General features: G+C 33.5%; 1 protein-coding gene across 5 annotated transcripts in view; it reads right to left on the reverse strand.

Moving 5' to 3' along the window:
- ANKRD17 (ankyrin repeat domain 17) overlaps nt 1-19,568 on the reverse strand; it is a 144,810-nt gene that overhangs the window by 49,798 nt on the left and 75,444 nt on the right. For 2 of the 5 annotated variants that reach the window (XM_024579581.3, XM_024579593.3), the window contains exons 9-16: nt 18,568-18,759; nt 18,095-18,204; nt 16,233-16,320; nt 13,011-13,138; nt 12,623-12,766; nt 12,117-12,219; nt 9,912-10,664; nt 5,579-5,727 (exon numbers count right to left, since the gene is read on the reverse strand). In XM_024579581.3, the coding sequence (XP_024435349.2) occupies nt 5,579-5,727; nt 9,912-10,664; nt 12,117-12,219; nt 12,623-12,766; nt 13,011-13,138; nt 16,233-16,320; nt 18,095-18,204; nt 18,568-18,759 (1,667 nt within the window). The remainder of the gene's footprint in view (nt 1-5,578; nt 5,728-9,911; nt 10,665-12,116; nt 12,220-12,622; nt 12,767-13,010; nt 13,139-16,232; nt 16,321-18,094; nt 18,205-18,567; nt 18,760-19,568) is intronic. The other 3 variants (XM_024579588.3, XM_024579605.3, XM_024579598.3) reach the window with 3 other exon arrangements.

Below are 19,568 nucleotides of genomic sequence, written 5' to 3' on the forward strand. Positions count from 1 at the left end.
CTTACACAGGGCCAGAAATAGTTTGGTTCTGGTTCCTACTAGCCAGAGCAGAAAAACCTCAAACACAAAGGATATGAAGTAAAATCCTCAGCTATGAGACCATATTAGCTGTTCTGGACCCAGTTAAAAAAAAAAAAAAAAAAGCTGAAAATCAAGCTTTGAATTAAAAAAAAAGTTTCTGAGTAACCTAACTGCATTTAAAAACAGAGTCCCAAAATACTTAAAAGAAATATATATATACAAATACAAAGACAAGCACTATTATAATTGAGACAAGACACTGTTTATACACAATTTCTGATTTTGCCAATGATAGTAACCAATGCTGGATTCACCAGTGGTCATACTCTATCATAAAGTGCTTATTTATTGCACAAAGTCCTTGACTTTGACTACTCTAAACTTGTGCCGTACAAAGAAGGTAACTACTAGCAACACGTGGCTATTAGTACTAGAAATATGTGTAGTGTGACTGAGGAACTGAACTTTAAATTTTATTTAATGTAAATTTTAAAACTGATACTTGATTTGGTTATTGGAAAGCTTTTTAGTATGCCTGTAACAATGTGAGTATACAAATTTACTTTTCCAACTTCAAATCTACTTAATGTACTTAATCAAATCTATGTGCAAATCATGTATTTCTAGTGAAGTCCAAGTTGAGATATTTTTTAAATAGGGTGAAAAAATATTCCACTTTGCTGGGGACTGACATATTTGATCTCTTTAAGCTGTAAGTGGAACATACACATCGAACTTTGAAGACTTTTAGTATGAAATAAAAATGTAAAATAACTCAGCAATTTTTAAATATTGATTATTTATTTAAATAATAGTATTATAGATATATTAAGTTAAACAAAATATATTCTTATAATTCATTCCACCTATTTGTTTGCTTTTTAAATGTGGCTATTTGAAAATTTTAAATTACATGTATGTCCTACATTATTTTTCTACTACACAGCACCGGTCTAAGCCATCTTATCTCATTTTTACATATGCACCTCTATTATAGCACTTAACACCAATCTTCCCTGTGCTAATATTAATTATGTGGCTATCACTCTCAGAGGACTATAAATTCCTGGAAGGCCATAAACATTTCCTATTTATGTTTGCATTCTCCACCTATAATTGATGCTGTGTTAGAAGAAAATAGTAAGTTGAATAAATGACAACAGAGTCGCATTCAAAGACTATTACTAATAAACCAAAGGATTACACAAGGTGGGGCAAAAGTAGTTTTATAGTTGTTCACATGGAAAATAATACAATAATTAATAAATAATAAAAAACTGTATTTCACATACAACTGTAAACCTACTTTTGCCCTACTCTATAAATACAAAACACACTATATTTATTGTATTTATATTTATATATTTACATAATAAATATAAAAAGGAAAGGCATATCCTCCCAGAAGGTCAACAGCTCTAAAAACCAAACTCCATTATAAAAAAAAGTATGAATAACAAGAGACAAAAGGCAAAATTGATAGTCAAGAAATAAGAAAAGCCTACTAGTCAGTGATGAAGAGGGAGACCGCAAAAGCTGCTCTGCAGAAGGGGCTGGCAGAGAGCAGAGCTACTGACTGCAGAGATCAGGGATGGCCACAAGGGAGAGATGCACCAACTACAACAACGGAGAAGGACATGAATACTTAAATGAGTGACAGCTCTGATTGTGTTAGTATTTGATCTTCATTTCAAGGTTTATAAAGAAGAAATTATTATGTCCGATTTCAGAGAAAAGGAGACAAAGGCTCAGAGAAATGACCGCACGATGGTCACATATCCTAATAACTCGTACATGGTGGACTAAAAAAACGGCAAGATTTTGGATAACAAAATCCTGTTTTTCCATTACATCACAGAGCAGCCCTAAGGTATAGCTGACTCAGGTCAATGCAACATTAAGCTGATCTGTCTTATGTGCTCTCCATGTTAGCGTATAGACAAACAGTAGAAGAGTCAACTGCATGAAGTTTATGAGGTTTCTAAAAATCTTTTCCAAGATGCCAATCTTAAACAGAGAATGAAAGAACAAAATCTGAGAAAGTATGAAAAAGTTTAGTGGCTCAGTGAAATACTGTTTTTTAATTTTTAAATCACATTATAAAACATCATTTCAATTGACTGTTATTATCACCTTCTATATCAAAGTACTCTGATAAGTACTCTAGTACTGACCCTGCGCACTATGAACTTACCCATTATTACTGTACAGGACAAACTTAGGCTCGAACTATGAGGGAAACATAGTTATGAAAATTGAAGAAATAGTATTTAAACCTGAGAAAGGAGGGCTGGTCAAATTCCTTGGGGATCTTAAGAGTGGGTAAATTCACTGTATTTTCTGCATTAAGGAGAAATTATAGCAACTAATCTTTTATGACCATCTTTTAAAGTCAAAAGTGAAAGAAGTTTTGAAGTGAGGTTTCTACCTTCCCCACCCTAAACAGAGACCTACCCAATCCCAGAATGATAAGGAATATTATCCTGATTTGCAATACATCAAGAAACAAATTAACTGAAGTAGAAGTTTGGGTTAAAATTAATAGTAACTTACAAGGTACAGAAAAAGGTAGGTATTTTAAATATTGTCAATCAAAGACACTGGATAGCTATATAGGTAATGACTTTCTAGAAAGCAAAGTATCACGGAAGTTATATTATACAGGAAAACAAATAACATTCTTTGTCATACATCTAAAAGATACCGGGAAAAGGAGAAAGATACCTGGAGCTTTGTTAAGAGCTCATCCAGGTTTATATTCGAAATAAAAATCCTATTTAGCCCATGATATCATCAAATATGCCATTCTGTACCATAACAGATATTATGAAGATTCTGGCTTATAAAAATGGTGAAATTATATATAATGTAAAAATATTCTCTAAGTATCAATACGACTACTCAAATTTGTAAGAGTAAGAAAACAAGAAGGAATCATAAGATAGATGCAATATTAAGTGAAAAGGCAACTTTTAAGGATCTGGAATGCAAGTGAAAAAACATTCCTGATTATCTATAAAGATGGAAATATATCTATTAATTACATCTAAAGACTGTGAAAAGTATTAGAAGTTAAACGGCTAAACTTTTTAGACCTCCACAAACTTCATAATCCCAAACATCCTCTAACCATGTCAGGGGGCATGTGAGATTAAAAATGATAGCACTTTAGGGTATTTAATAAATATGAATAATCATTAAAATAATAAATAACCTGTTTAAGAGTACACATTAAGTAGAATACATGCATTTTTAAAGTGAAATGCTTTAATGGCAGCATATCACATATCACTTTTAACTTATGTTTCCTGGACTGAATTTCTCTCAATAAATCATTGTGATAAATGATTCTCTGGCCTCTGTACTATAAAACCTATAGGAAAAGGGATAGCTATAAAAAATGATATTTATAACATTATAGGTAAGGTATAATTTTTTTACATACTTTTCATTTCAGTCTAAATATATGAGTTAAAGGGAGAAGGGGAGCTGGCACGCAAATTTTTCCAATCTATGAACATAATAACTGGTTTTTTCTCATATTTATTGGCTATTATAGTTAATCAAATTTCACACAATAAAATGCAGAGAACATTTAATTCAGTAGCAGTCAACTCTAACCTTCAACCAGATTACTATTTCATATAAAACCAGTGATTCTTAAAATTATGTACATGACTCCTAATTTCTATATCTCAAGAATCCAGTATAAGTTTTGTTGTATCATTCAAGTAAAATAAAAACAAGGATTAGAGCTATGCTATCAAAAGTTATAGTAAAACAGTCCCAAATAATTCCTTCAAACCAGCATTTATTGTTTCCTAAAATAAACTTTAATCAATGTGGTATTAACCTTAAATTTTGAAAATATCCAGACCTGATTCAAGAAAACCATTACATGAGAGGAGAAAAGCCTGTGGCACATACTTGCACACCAACGGTGAATTCTAGTTATAAAACGGGAGATTTGAGGAACCTTATAAAGAATACAAACTCTTATGTAAAGCATTTCTTCAATGTCCAGAAATTAAACAGGATTCCTGCTAATTCTTGATAAAACTATTATTTCCTAAGCATAATAATCAATTAAAGGAGTTTAAGGTAGGACAATTTTAAGAATCATTAATTAGCATTTCAAAAAGGAGACATAGACTGAGGCTTTAAAAATATTAGCTTTTGTTTTTCCTTAAATTAGGATTTAATGTAAGTATGGAGTTATTTACATTACCAATATCAAGTTCAATCCAATTCTACAACGCTATCTATATAAAACATAAGGCATTATATAGTTCATCAAATGAATGCCATGTCATATTTTTAAAGAAGTATAATTTGACCCCCAGCTCCACAACTTCCTAGCTAAATGAAGTGATTGTAAGCAAAATGAACAATCTACTAGTTTAGGTTTTTTCATCAGGGAAATGAGTATTTAACATAGCTATCTCATATATGTAGTCTGAAGATTAGATAACTTCTTAAAAACAGTTCCTGACAATTTTAAAGTGCTCAAAAAAAAAAAAAAAAAAAAAAGACAAAGTTAGCATGTATAAAACAGTAAACATTTTGGAAGCAAGTAAGAACAAAAATGAAGTTCCTTTTTCAAGTATTACCAAGAAACATTTTAATGACAGGCTATAGTTTAAATAGGTTAAGAGTACACAGTCTAAATGGTCCAACAACACACACACAAAGACACACCCTGAAATTCAAGTTTATAAAGAACTGATTATTTACAAAATTAAAAGTTTTATAATGCATAGCCCCACTACAGACACATACCCTGTCAAAATACAAAACTAAATAAACTGTAAACATTTATCAAACTTGAAGAAGGCTATATACCCATACTTCATTCAACTGTGTTCTAAGCAAGGTCACTTAGCATTTCTTTAGGACAAAACACAAGCTATCCTCTCCTCTCCAACCTCACTTTACCATGACATTTCATGGTAAACTATATATTTAAGAACAGTTGTGGGTTGTCTTTTTTTGGGGGGGGGTGGTGCTATCTATCTATCTGTCTATCTAATCTATCTATCTCTATCACCATTTATCCCCCCATACCATCTTCTAACTCCACCCACCCTCCTGGGAACTGGGTTTTTTTGGTTATTTATTTATTTTTTTACTTAACAGTGTTTAACGGACAAACACACAGACTCACTACATATGCCCGTCAGCAGGATCAAATTTTCAAAGACAATGTAAATGCCATTAAGTATGTAATGAAACAATCTTTTCTTTTACGTGCAATCCATTATGAATTTTAAAACATATCTTTTAAGATTAGAAGAAAATATACACAACTCTTAAATAAGCTATTTCTTTGCATATCCTCCTCTAAAATTTTTAAAAATTATCTGATGACCTTAGAAACCAGACCATCACACAGTAATAATCTGTATTTGGTATTTTATGTTTAAAAATGGAGATTTAATTTATTTACACTTGTAGCTCAGGTCTTTGCCCCAAGACAAAGTACTCTATGATGATTTAAATCACTGATTACTGTTTTGAAGATGATGTAAAACCCATCACTCCTGAATGTGAAGCTTACCTGTGCATCAATATCAATGGCAGGGTAGATAGGAAGCATGGCTGAAGGAGAGATGATGGGACTTGGAGTTGGAGTCTGAGGTTGGGAAATGGAAGCAGCAATGCTGTGGGTAGGAGTGTTTGACATTGCAGATGCTCTTCCACTGACTGCTGTTAAACAAAATAACTGCACTTAATAAAGACGAAACATTGTTAGGTGACTGTAAGAAACAATTATTAGAAATTATTTTAAAACTTTTAGAAAACAAAATGTCTACAGGTAGACTGCCATAACACTGTAACTTATTTTCCTAGTTATTTCTGACTTGTGACAATAGTCCAAAATTATACTGTATATTGAGAGTAACCTATTTCCTAACTAATAATTCATCTGAATAACAAATTCCCCTCTTTTGGTATGTAATCACAAAACCTTAATTCAAAATAATCCTGAAAACAAAAGTATTTTTCCAAATTAAAATTATATATAAATGCAAATGGGTAAGTTGTCCATCATATCTTCTTAATCAGAAAAGGAATAAAAGGTAAAATAGTCATGTTCAGAAGGAGAAAATGTGATTTTTACCTGGCAATTTTATACTTTATATTCTAAAACCTAATATAAGTAGCATCACTGTCGGAGAGAACCTTGCTATCCAATCATTTGAAAACACCTCCTACTACTTGACTGCAGACAGGGGGATAATTATATTCTGAATTGCAGTCCTCAGTATGACAGCATAGTCAAATATAAAAATTTGATCCTCACACAGAAGTACAGTTTCTCACAAGTAGAAGTATTCTGAGGGGTGTAAAATGTCCACCAATCAACCCAGCAATCACACTGACATATGAGGGCAAAATTAAAATATTAGGGTAGAAATAAATGTATGCATACAATCATCCTTCAAATACAGATTATTGTTACTTCTTTTAAGTATAATTTACCATATTATTTTCACCAAAATATGCAAATGAAGAAGGGGCTAATTAGGTCAGTACTTGAGGTGGGAGAACTCCAAAGGTGGTGGCAGTTGAGGGTACTATGATCCCTCATCAACTCGCTTCTGGAGTTGGTACGTGAACACCAGTCCTTTTTCCCCCTATTAACATGCTACAGTACTAAAGTCTGGGCATTAATCTTTGAATGGTCACCAGTAGTGCAGATGTGTGTTACCAATGTAGTTATCAACTACATCAGACAGAAAACAATCATGATTCACAACTGGATCTGAAACCAGGCAAAAGAGGTTATAATCCTGCCAAGAACAAAACTAAAATTGATCTTATTGTAACAATTATAGACATGATTGTCAATTAAGAACTCTATTTTACAAAATCCTTAGTTCAGGCACAAACATACACTATACATTACAGCAACACGCATTCTATAATTATACAATTTTTCTAAGTCCACTTAAAAGCCAAGGGAAAAACAAAGGAAACAAAACAAAACAAAAACAAAAGAAAACATAAAACACTGTTTGATTCCTTAGGAATCAGATCAACAGAAAAGGGCTTATACTAATATATTAAATTGATCATCTAATGACCTTCATTATTACTACTCCATATTGATAGCTTGTATATTAACAAAAAAATCAAGAAAATGTAAATGTACATATTCTCTATATACATTTCAAAAATATAAAATTTATGGCTCTTAATATAGATTCCATATTCTCCTTTAATTGGATTTTTTCAAATGAAATGCTAAATACAAAAATTAAGTTAAACAAAATGTCCACCAATCTGTCCAAAGAACTGATTTATATTTCAGGATACTAAATGAAAAAAAAAATTAAGCTTCATTGTTAAAATGACTAAAATACAATTTACATTTCAACTGGAGTAAGTTCTTTTGAAGAATGTATTAAAATAAGTTTCCTTATTTTGGGTCAAATTGGTTGCTCTTATCACCTCATCTAAAAGGAGATAGGAAAATCAATTCCCTCATTTCCTTTCCTTATTTAAAACTAAATAACTGCCTGTCACTCATCCATTCTCTATACTTAAAAATGATCATTACAAATACATAGGTATGTGAAAGAACTCTGGTAAAGCTCTTTACATGTGGGACTTCATTTAGGGTTAATTTTAAAGAGGGAGAACCAGGTGCTCAAAAAGTTGTAACATCAGGTAAGGAAAGTGGGAAACCTGAGAGTACAGCTAAGGCAAGGTATTAAGATTGATAAACAGAAAATTGGTTCTGCTTTGGCAAGTTTGTAGAACAAGGAAGACAGATTTTGACCAGCCAAGTGCTAGAGAAAAAGACACTGAACCCTGTAACAGCAGTCTAAAGGATAAGGAACAGAGGTTTATGCTGACGGAGGGAAGGACGACTGAGCCTAATGAGGTTGTAAGATAGTAAAAAACCCAAAGAAATGAAAATGGTCATTAGTGAACTGAAAGCACAAGTACTAGCACAGAAGTTTAACGAAAGGCTGCAGAAGTGACTGCATGAGTACATGTGTGTGCACATGCGTGATGACAGGGATAGGTTTCAGGTAGGTAGCTGGGTTTTAAAAAATCCTGTTCTTCCTTCTGGCCATCTCTCCTATCCCTATGTAAATGAGCATAATAAAGAGGTAAAGTATTTTCATAATATGACAAATATTTGTCGTATTTCCTAAAAAGTTATGTGCTTAAACTATTTTTTATATGAAAACACCTGGAACACATAGGCAGAATTTAATGTTTTTGTTTGGTAAGTAAATCAACAGAAAAAGTACTTTGCAAACCTCTGATAACTTGGATCAGCACACACCGTACAACTAACCAACAAATCGCTGTTGATAACTGTGTCCTAGAACATCAGGTCAATTCTGATAGCACGTCAAAAAAATTAAATATCCATTGGTATGGAATGCCCATTCTTCATTTAACTGGATAAATAACACTTCATACATTCTTTGGTAGATCAACTGACATAAGTAACGATCAAATTTGGAATTTTTGGCTGCTGTGTTCCAATTTTCATAAGATATCTAATTCTTTTAAACTGTATTCCCAATTATTATAACGAGCTAATGGTGATTAGTAGTGTTCAAATCTATACAACAATTTTATACTTATCAATGAGAATCTTTGTAGTTCTTACTAATAATAGCATTTTCCCCCCCAAGGTGGTTATTGTACCCTATAAAATTAGCAGAGGCTTTCATTCCATGTTATTACTGTTGAGGTGCTACTAAACAAGACTGGGAATGGGAAACTAGAGCAATTTGTAAGTAGAGAAAACGTGTGTCAGCTGTTTCTTAGTTTCTGAGTGTTAGGCTAAATATGTCAACACTATACACTTTGTATTCTTTTAACAGGTGAAAGTTAAATTACATATAACCTCATCATAATACGTAATGCTACTAAACATAGTTTCAAAATTAGAACAATTCAATCATCTTTTAAAGTATAGACCAAAGAGTAAAAAAAGGGAGACAGGACTATTTTACTCCCTTTGTGTTTTCTCTTTCGTTCTTCGGATTTTCTCTTTTTCCTTTACCTTTCTTAAATGAAGAATATGATCCTTCTCAGTATAACATTCTTATGGCTTATACTCCTGAAAAATGTCATTGTACTACTTTGTTATACAATTCATGGGAAAATAAGCACCAAAAAAGTAAAACCATTAAAACCACCTTCCAAAATATTTCTTCTAGCCAATAAAATTAATTATAATGGAATAAAATTTCTCTCACTGCACATTAAGAGAGATATTTATGATACTATGAGGGGGGACCACACCTGCCCATAATACAATTAGAAAGAGACTACACATTAACAATCACAGGGGATAAAATCACTGACATACAGTATAATCAAACCCTATTTGGTTTGGTACTTTATTATTGTTTTAAAGGTAAGTTTTTGTTTTTTTTTAAATATCCATCAGGTTTGAAGTCTGATCCATTAGGATATTAAGTATGTCTGTCCACAAATAAGCTTCCTGATGTCCTACTAAGTTTTGTACTTCAACTTCTATCAATTTCTCAGTTTACTGGTGTGAATACAGAAGCAAAAAAGACAAAATTCAATCTTAGTATTCTGAACTGAAAGAGCAAAAAACGAAAACAAAAACAAAAAAATCAAACATCAACCCCACTACTGAAAAACCTAGATTCCCAGGCTACTGGGCTAAGCCAGAAAGTTTCAGCCACTTGTATCGAACGAGCTAATCTTTAACTTGACCTGTATCCATCTGAGAATTTCTGAGATTGAACTAATACTTCTAAAGATATACACGGGTCAAGAGTCCAAAAATAGTTCCCAAGTTGGGCAATGGCAAAAAATTCTGGCACACTCTTACTCGCCTTAAGCAAATCATATTTTGATACCTGCTCATAACGATATAAACCCACCTGCCATGATGTCATCCAGCGTGTCATTGAGGGTCTGAGCAGGGCTGGCTACCATTAACCCTTGTTGTGTTTCTGTCAGAATTCCTTGCCCCAGCCCTGCCAACTGTGCTTGGCCCAGTACTGGCTGTCCAACTATCACTCCTTGCAGTTCTGTAAGATTTGCGATGGACCCAGGAGGCAAGGGACCTGCAGCCAGAGGCAAAGCTTGAGGCATGGCCAGAGGCTGGATTGGTGCAAAACCCATCTGAGCTGCAGTCTGCTGGGGTTCATCTTTAAGCAAAATGGGATCCACTTGCTGTAATCGTGCATAGTCTCCTTCAGAAAGCTGTTCTCCAACCCCAACAGGAGTTAGTAGTCCCAGATGTTGGCAAGATTGTTGCTGCTGCTGCTGAAGTTGAATTCTTTGAGCTTTAACTTCTAGATACTGCTTTTTCAGCTGCTGCTGAGTTTTCAGTTGTAACTCTCGTTCTACTTTCTGTAGTTCCTCCAAAATCTTTTGTTTCTTCTGAATTTGTTCCTCCCTTGTTTTGTTCAGCTCCTCGATCTTCTCCTTGGTAAGTTGATCAGCATGAGCCAGTTCCAAGGACTGCAGCTGTGCATTCTTTTCTATGGCTTCTTTTATCCTCTGTTCCAGTTCTGTTAACTTTCCCTGAGCCTCTTCTACAATGCTCTCTGGAGACTGATTGGTGATGTAACCCTGTACATCCTGGCTGTTTGCTGGCAAATGGCTGCTGGACTTTTGTTTAGAAGCAGCTGTGTGAAAAAGAAACCCCCTCAGAAGTGCACATGAATGGCATCCTCATTACAGAGTTACTGTTGGGAGGTTTAGTGCCAACAGTTATGCACCAAGTTATCATAGCCACAGAAGGTGAAAATGCACTGTAAAGGAGTTAAAAACAAATTCACCTTCTTTATTATAAGTATAAAATGTATGTATATTATGTGCATAGAGTAATCTTTGGGAAATTAATTTCAGAAATTTTAAAATATCACATGGCTAAAATTAGACAATAGAGGGATGCAGGTTTGTGATATCTAAGAAGTACAATTAAAGTAAAATCTAAGGCTATGTGTAATCTGGTCATAATCATGTAAAATTTATCAAAAGAATAAAGAATAATGCTAAATTATTAAGATGTAGGGAAAACTTAGACCTCTAAGTCAAGGTTTTTCCACATCTAGTAGTCTGTGCCTTTTAAACACACACACATACACACAAAGAGTACCCAAACCACTGATAAGTACCAGGAAATTAAAATCCAACTTAAATATGTCTTTGTTGGGGCCTACCATCTTCAAGACTGATAAAGCAAGATATAAATTCACATATTCACATAGCTACCTGGCCAGTAGAGAATTGGCATTCAGTTTCCCTGGAAGAAAAGATGTTGGACTACATCATCCACTGTATCTTCTGATAGCCAGATGAAAAAACAGATTTGGCTACAGGTACAGCAATCAGTTGTTTGAAGCTATAAACTGAAAAAGGTGCCAAGGCTCTAGATTGGTAGTAGTGATTGGAAAGAGCTGGTGGTAATACTTTGTATTCTTGTTGGTAAAATACTATAGGTAGCGAAAGACCAAAAAATTTAAACCACATTGGTTCTGCAGGTAAAACTTTTTAAAAAGAAAAACTGATTAAAATTGGTAGCTGTAATGTTTTGGGACATAACTTATAAGCATGCACTGTGTAACATCCACAAGTCAAATATGGACCTCAGAATTCTAGAGAAACAGACAAGCATATCTGAAGTAACTTTGATTATTGGTTGAGAAAAGGTATCCCAGATATAAAATTGTATTACACCAGTTACTATAAAATAAATTTTAATTTTAATATAACTTCTTAATTTTATGTTTCATATCACTACAGAAATTTAATTTACAAAAAAGCATTGCCCAACTATACCCAGCCTAACATTTTAACATGAATAGAAATGACTGGTTATTAGAAGAAATCATGGATTATCAGAATTGCATCTGAATTTCTCTTGCTATAACTTCTAATTCTAGCACAAGTTAGTGCTATTAACTATCTTTTCTCCCAATAACAAGCTTTTTTCATTGGTAAAAATGTCTTTAATTATGCCAACTCAATAAAATTCAGTTTTTGTGGAAAAATAATTTTAAATGGCTAGGTTTTGGTAATCTTATCACTTTTACCTGGAGAACATGTTAGAAACAGTCTTTAGAAGTATAACTGACCTTTATTCCTGATGGGAAGAGTGGTGGCAACATTGGCAGGTGGTTTATCAGGCTCCTGAGGTGGGACAACCATGGGCAGTGCTTGAACTGGTACACGAGGAGCCTAAGACAAAGGCAAGTAATCACACATCTGCTTTTCCTATACACTTCATTAAATAATATGCTTTAAATGAAGAAGTTATAAAGGCTTATTCAAAATATTCTTAATATGGCATTATTCTCAGACAAAGACATATTTATTTAAAATGTGTTGGTACCCAGCTATTTTCCATGACATTTTTCAAATAAACAGTGAATTCAAATGGTTTAGTCTGGCCATGAGAGAGCAAAGCAAAGTCCTATTAATCTAGAATCTAAATATTATACCAGATGTTTATTAACCACATCAAGTACATCTACAAAGAGAGTACATATTACAACCAAAAATAATCTAGCTTAAACTGAAATTCTGAGAAAGAAGAGGAATAAAGAAACTATAATATAAAGTACTCAAGTTTTCATCTTACCCTATTTAAATCGTGGGATGGAGGGGTTAACTGAGTGACATCTGGTGGAGGAGCTGAAAGCAAGTTATTAGGATAGTCCAAAAGATAGCAAACAACACTTGTATGGCCACCTTTCGCTGCTTCTATTAACATAGTTGAGCCATCCTAAAAGAGTGAATATGGAAGGAAAAAAATCTAAGTAAGTTAACTTACAGAACCATTAAGGAAGATAAAGGCAACAGGCCCCAACACATTAAAATCATAGGTTTAGTAAAGAGTACCTTCCTCTAATAAAACAGAAGAAAATGAATACACTTAGAATGCCATTATAAATGGAACTTGTACATGATTTTCTAATATTCAAGAATAAAAGATCTATAGTGCTACCCGAAACATCTGAGGTACATACTTTTAAACGGTGAGTGGGATCTGCCCCATGAGCTAAAAGTAGTTCCACCACAGCCAGATGACCCCCTGCGCAAGCCAGGGACAGTACAGTATGGTCATTATTAGCTGTAGTTCTATTCACATTTGCTCCTGAAACAGACAAGGTATGGAAAATCATGTTATCAGAGTGTAGTTTCTTCAGTTAAGGTAAATTTAAAAATCATAAAGGGTAGAGAGACAGTCTAATAAAGCCTCACATAGCCATTACCCAGTTTCAAAGACTGTAAACATGCAGCCAATCTTGTTTCACATATACCCACACCACTTCTCTCCTCCCATCTTGAATTACTCTAAAGCAAATCTCAAACAAATATGATATAATTTCATCTATAAATATTTAAGTATGTGCCAGCAAAAGATAAACATAAAAGATTACTAAAAAATATATATATATTACTAATGGAATTGCTGCTTTAAAAAAGTAAAATATAAAATTTTATTTACATTTTAGTTATTCAGTAGAAAAGAAGACTAAAAACCAAAGAAAATAAATACTGCTCCCCATGGGCTAAATTATGTAGAGAATGAACACGAGATACAAAGTTATAGTATCATCTTTTTCCAGTGGGATTATCTAAAGATGAAACCAGGTACTTGTCTTGAATTTGGAACACTGCTCAATGATGTAGAAAATGAAAATTAAACAGCAAGAAGAAACTAGAATCGGATTCATTAAAAACAACCACAAAAGAGAGGGTATAGTGATTATGTAAGTAATTCCATTCTTCAAAAATGCTATGGTAAAAACACATATCACAATTAAGTGTTCAAATTGCCTAAAATAATTTAATCAGTAAGATATTTCTTATTTTACTTTCTTTACCTATATACAATTATACTGTACATTTCTTTAGTATTTTCAGTAAGAAGGAAATGGCATAAACTGTCTTTTTAATTGTATACATTCTTCCTATATATCCTCTTTGTCTTTTACAAATTTAAGCAGTGACATAAACATAAAAATCCAGACCTCCAGCCAATATAGAGGCATAGGTAGATACACTGTGCCTCCTCACACAACCAAAAGAGGGACAACAACAAATTAAAAAACAAAAAATAACCAGAATTGCCAGAAAATCATAACCATATATAAGTCCAACAACCAAGGAGTTAAACAAGAAACATTCACTCAGATGGGTAGGAGGGGTGGAGATGAGCAACCTAGGTGGAGAGGACGCCCAACAAGGCGGCGGCTAGAGGACCAGGCGGTTCCACATTTGAGTGCAGATAAACCAGAAGGAACAACTAGGGAGCAAGACACACCACACAACTCAGGGTTCCGGCACAGGGAAAACTCCCAGCCTCAAAGGAAAGTTTGTTGGAGAGACCCACAGCATTCTATATGTATACAAACCCACCCACCCACCTGCGAATCAGCACCATAGGGCCCAATTTGCTTGTGTATAGGGGAGAAGTGACTGATAGCTGGCTAAGAGCCAAGCAAGAGGCGTTGTTCCCTCTGGACCCCTCCCCCACATACAGCACCACAGTTCCTGCCCCATCCTGGCAAATAGCTAAGGCTCCGCCCCTTACTATGTAACAGGTGCACCGAGACAAAACAATATGACCCAAATGAAAAAACGATCAAACGTCCAAAAACAGAAAGGCATACAACTGTAATTGAATAACAATAAAAATTAAAAAAAAAAAAGTCCAAAAATAGAACTAGGCGTTGAAGAGATAGCCAACCTACCAGATGCAGAGTTCAAAACACTGGTAAATCAGGATGCCCACAGAAATGGTTGAGTATGGTCAAAAAATAGAGGAAAAAGTGAAGGCTATGCAAAGCGAAATTAAGAAAAATACACAGGGAACCAACAGTGAAGGGAAGGAAACTGGAACTCAAATCAATAATTTGGAGCAGAAGGAAGAAACATTCGACTAGAACAGAATGAAGAAATAAGAATTCAAAAAAATGAGATGTTTAGGAACCTCTGGGACAACTTTAAATACTCCAACATCCAAATAATAGGGGTGCCAGAAGAAGAGGAAAAGCAAGAAAGTGAAAACTTATTTGAAAAAATAATGAAGAACTTCCCCAATCTGGCAAAGGGAATAGACTTCCAGAAAGTCCAGGAAGCTCACGGACCCAAAGAAGTTGGACCTAAGGAAGCACACACAAAGGCACATCATAATTAAATTACCCAAGATTAAAGATAAGGAGAGAATCTTAAAAGCAGCTAGAGAAAAGGAGGCAGTTACCTACAAAGGAGTTACCATTAGACTATCAGCTGATTTCTCAAGAGACCTTACAGGCAAGAAGGGGATGGAAAGAAGTATTCAAAATCATGAAAAGCAAGGACCTACATCCAAGATTACTCTAGCCAGCAAAGCTATCATGGAAGGGCAGATAAAGTGCTTCCCAGACAAGGTCAAGTTAAAGAAGTTCATCGTCACCAACTCCTTATTATATATAAAATGTTAAAAAGAACTTATCTAAGAAATAGAAGATCAAAATATGAACAATAAAATGACAACAAACTCACAACTATCAAAAGTGAACCTAAAAAAAAAAAAAAAACAAAACCCAAGAACAAAAACAAAGCAAGCAAACAACTAGAAAAGGAACAGAATCACAGAAATGGAGATCACATGGAGGTTTATCAGTGGGGAGGGTGAGGGGGTAGAATGGGGGAAAAGGTACAGGGAATAAGTAGCATAAATGTTAGGTATAAAATAGACAGGGGGAGGTTAAGAATAGTATAGGAAATGGAGAAGCCAAAGAACTTATATGTATGACCCAGGGACATTAACTAAGGGGGGGGTGGGGGGGTGGAATGCTGGTGGGAAAAGGGGTGCAGGGCAGAGGGGAATAAAAGGGAGAAAAAAATGGGACAACTAATAGCATAATCAATAAAATATACTTTTAAAAAAACATAAAAATCCAAGTTTCAAGATATAGTTACATGAATAGAACTTTAAGTCATCTAAACCCTCAAAACTTTTATATAGAGAAATTTCTTTATCAGTGTTTCTTGACAAAGGTGTTACTCAGTATGACAATTCTTCATAGTTTGGAACTGCCCTATGTATTGCAGGATGTTTATCAACTACCTACTCACAAAATCTCAGCATGTGATACTGAAAAAATTTATTTTATCCCTCAATCTTTAAATGCCTGAGAGCAGGGAAGAGACACCTTTGAAAACAAAATATAAATACACCCTATTTTACACAAACCTACCTTTACTAATTAAGAACTGTACAGTACAAACATGACCAGCTCTCGCAGCTTTCATTAAAGGAGTTCTTCCACCTTCAGATTCATGCTCCTGTTTAAAAAATACAGATTTAATTGATATTTAATTGCTAGTGAACAATTACCCTTTTTCATGAAAATCAAATGGAAAACAATTGGACTAATTTCTGAATCTAAATATATTAAATATCATTCTTTGAAGTAAAATTAAGGAATACATTTTTCAATTTAAGAAATGTGAATTTACATACATGTCCTACCAAAAAAAAATTTAAGAACTGGAGTTATAGGATTAATCTCATCCACTCCAAGTGATTTTCCTTTCGTCAGTTTGTATCCTATCAGTATGAATTTCTGTAAGTACATCATTCCAGCCTTATGACTTTCCATGATCTCTATTTTACTTTACATAAAAACAACAAGGCTACTAATAACTTAAAGAATTCTAAAACCACTGATTATAAGATATTAATAGAGATTTCAAGATCTCAAAAGGATGGGGAGTCTATTGCATTCCTGTGATTTCTGGATAACTGAGAACACTTCTAGAAAAATTTTCAGATCTTAGAATATACAGATTTGAGAAAAAAATACAGGTATTTACCTTTTATAAAGTATTTTATATATATATTTTTAATACTCACATCTGATGAACAACTTTTGATTTTTCTCTTAAGCCATACATTAGCTTATTCTAACTGCAATTCACTAAGCAATATTACATTGCTGCATGTTTCATAGCCACTGTGTTAAACACTAGATATATTAGTTCTTAAACTGAAGCAGCTCAAAATCGAGGAACATACATCTAATTAAAAAATGTGATATAAATGCTTCTAGAGATACTAACACACACAGAGTTGAAAGAGATCACAATAACAATCTAATTCAATACTCTCATAAATAAGAAAAAAGAAGTTAAATTAAGTTTACAAAATTAGTTTATGGAGCATCCTATTTTTGCCTGTATGTGAATTTGTTGTAAACAATGAACTTCTTTAGGAAAACACATTTATTTGTTAATCTCAGTCCCAAGAACATAAGAGTGCTTATGTTTCAACTAAAACTAAAACCACCTTTCTATGTCTTACTCCTCCACTCTCACAGGCTAAACTGGAACACTAGTTATGTGATTTTCCCCATGCACATTTGCTGTATGCTTCCCTGCCTCTCAGGCTATACCAACCCTACACTATTTCTTCCAACTAGAATATCTCTCTTTTGTCACAACATTGCCATTTATGTTGTACCTTCCTAAATTTTACCCAGCCCAAAATTACAATAATCTTAGATGACATATTTACCTCTTTTGACCTTGTTTACTCTCTGCACTTTCCCTATGACATCTCTTTATAATCTTCCTTATAAATGACCTCAGTATTTCAACCTTCTTACTAAACTAAAAGGTATTTGAAAGATTATTTGTTAAATATTCATATTTTTAACTTTTCATTTAATAATGCTTTGAACAGTATAAGGACAATTTGTGTCCTAAGTACAGTGAAAGGCCTCTAAGCTATATATGTCTTTTTATACCAAATCAGAGAAGCTTCTAAAAATGGCTAAATACCTAAGAGAAAATAGTTTCTCTTTTACACAAAGTTTTCACTTTTTATGTGTGTGTGTGGGGAATGAGGGGTAGTAGATTTGATAGTCCTACTAATAAGGAAAATACTAATGGACACCAAACAGTAGACAAAAGAAAAATGCAACATGAGATAAATAATGGTAAAAAGACTAACATAAAATCTGAATAAAGAAATCTTTTGTCTAAATTCTCCATGTAACTTTAAATTAATTTCTTGTATTATTTTAAATACTAGGATTTAAAAAGTGACAAAGCTTACCAGATCTGCTCCTGCCTGAAGTAATACATCTGCTACATCAGTATGACCATTTTCACAGGCATAAGTTAGTGCTGTGTCCCCTGTTGCTGTTGTTGCATGAACATTAGCTCCTATAATATTATTAAACAATACATGGACTTAATAAAACAATCATAAAACACAAATGCATAGAAATTTGTTCTAGATAAGCCATATCTCCTCAAATTAGACAAAATAGCCTTATACATGTCTAAAAATAAAGAATATTGTCCACATCTTTAAAAGCAAAAAAGAAATAAAATTAGATCACTACTTGAAATTTAAGCTGCATATACTTCAAACGCAATAAATTATTTATTCATAATATACACAAATTTTATCACATCACTTTTTACACATATTCAGTGTATGATAATATCAGAGAAAATTATTTGCATTGTAACATTTTTACTTATATAAACCATGTAAAAACTCCCAAATGCAAAAATGCCTACCTGCTGCTAATAAGTATTTAACTAACTCCAAATGACCCTCTTGAGCAGCTTCCATTAAAGGGGTAGAACACCCTAGTTCTATATCAGCTCCTGCCTTAATTAGAAAGTCTGCCACTTCCAGAAAGCCTCCGCAGCAAGCCAGAGTCAAGGCAGTTTCTTGAGTTTCTTCTGTCTGTGCATTGATATTTGCTCCTAAAATATTTAAAGAAAGTCATTAACTTATTCCAAAGATAAGCAAACCATGACTGTTTCCTAATAAACCATACTTCAAAAATAAACCTTTACATTACTTTACTAAATAATAAAGTGACTCTCTCCTTCTCTGAGAAGCAGTGAAAAATAAAACTATTAAATCCTAGCCATTAGTCCATATTAGATGCTCATAGCTGAAGTAAGATTTATTCAGCCAGAAGTAACAAGTCAGGTGATAAAAGAGCTTAGAAAAATAAACTACATTTTCTCCTTATAAACATTCAAAAAAAGATGTTGATGATGATAATAACAGCTAATGTTTAATATGCTAGTACTGTATTTTCCAGGTAGTATTAAAAGCATTTTAGACTTAGCTGGTATGGCTCTATGGATTGAGCACCAACCTGCGAACTAAAATGTTCCCAGTCAGGGCACATCCCTAGGTTGCGGGCGAGGTCCCCAGTTGGGGGTGTGTGAGAGGCAACCAACTGATGTTTCTCTCACAAGTCAATGCTTCTCTCCCTCTCTCTCTCTTTCCCTTCCCCTCTCAAAATAAATAAATAAAATCTTTTAAAAAACAAATAAAAACATTTTACATGTTATTATTAGCTCCATTTTACAGCTAAGAAAATTGAGGTTAATTAACTTGCTCAAGGTCACAATAGCATAATCATCATTATTACCACCATTACCATAGCTAACACTTAACAGGTACTATATGACAGTGTTCCAAAAGCCTAAAAGCATTATGTACACATATACACACATGTATGTATGTATATATATTTCAATATTACCTATCAATAAAG

Source organism: Desmodus rotundus, chromosome 4, assembly GCF_022682495.2.
Source record: "Desmodus rotundus isolate HL8 chromosome 4, HLdesRot8A.1, whole genome shotgun sequence".
In the NCBI taxonomy this organism is placed as follows: Eukaryota; Metazoa; Chordata; class Mammalia; order Chiroptera; family Phyllostomidae; genus Desmodus; species Desmodus rotundus.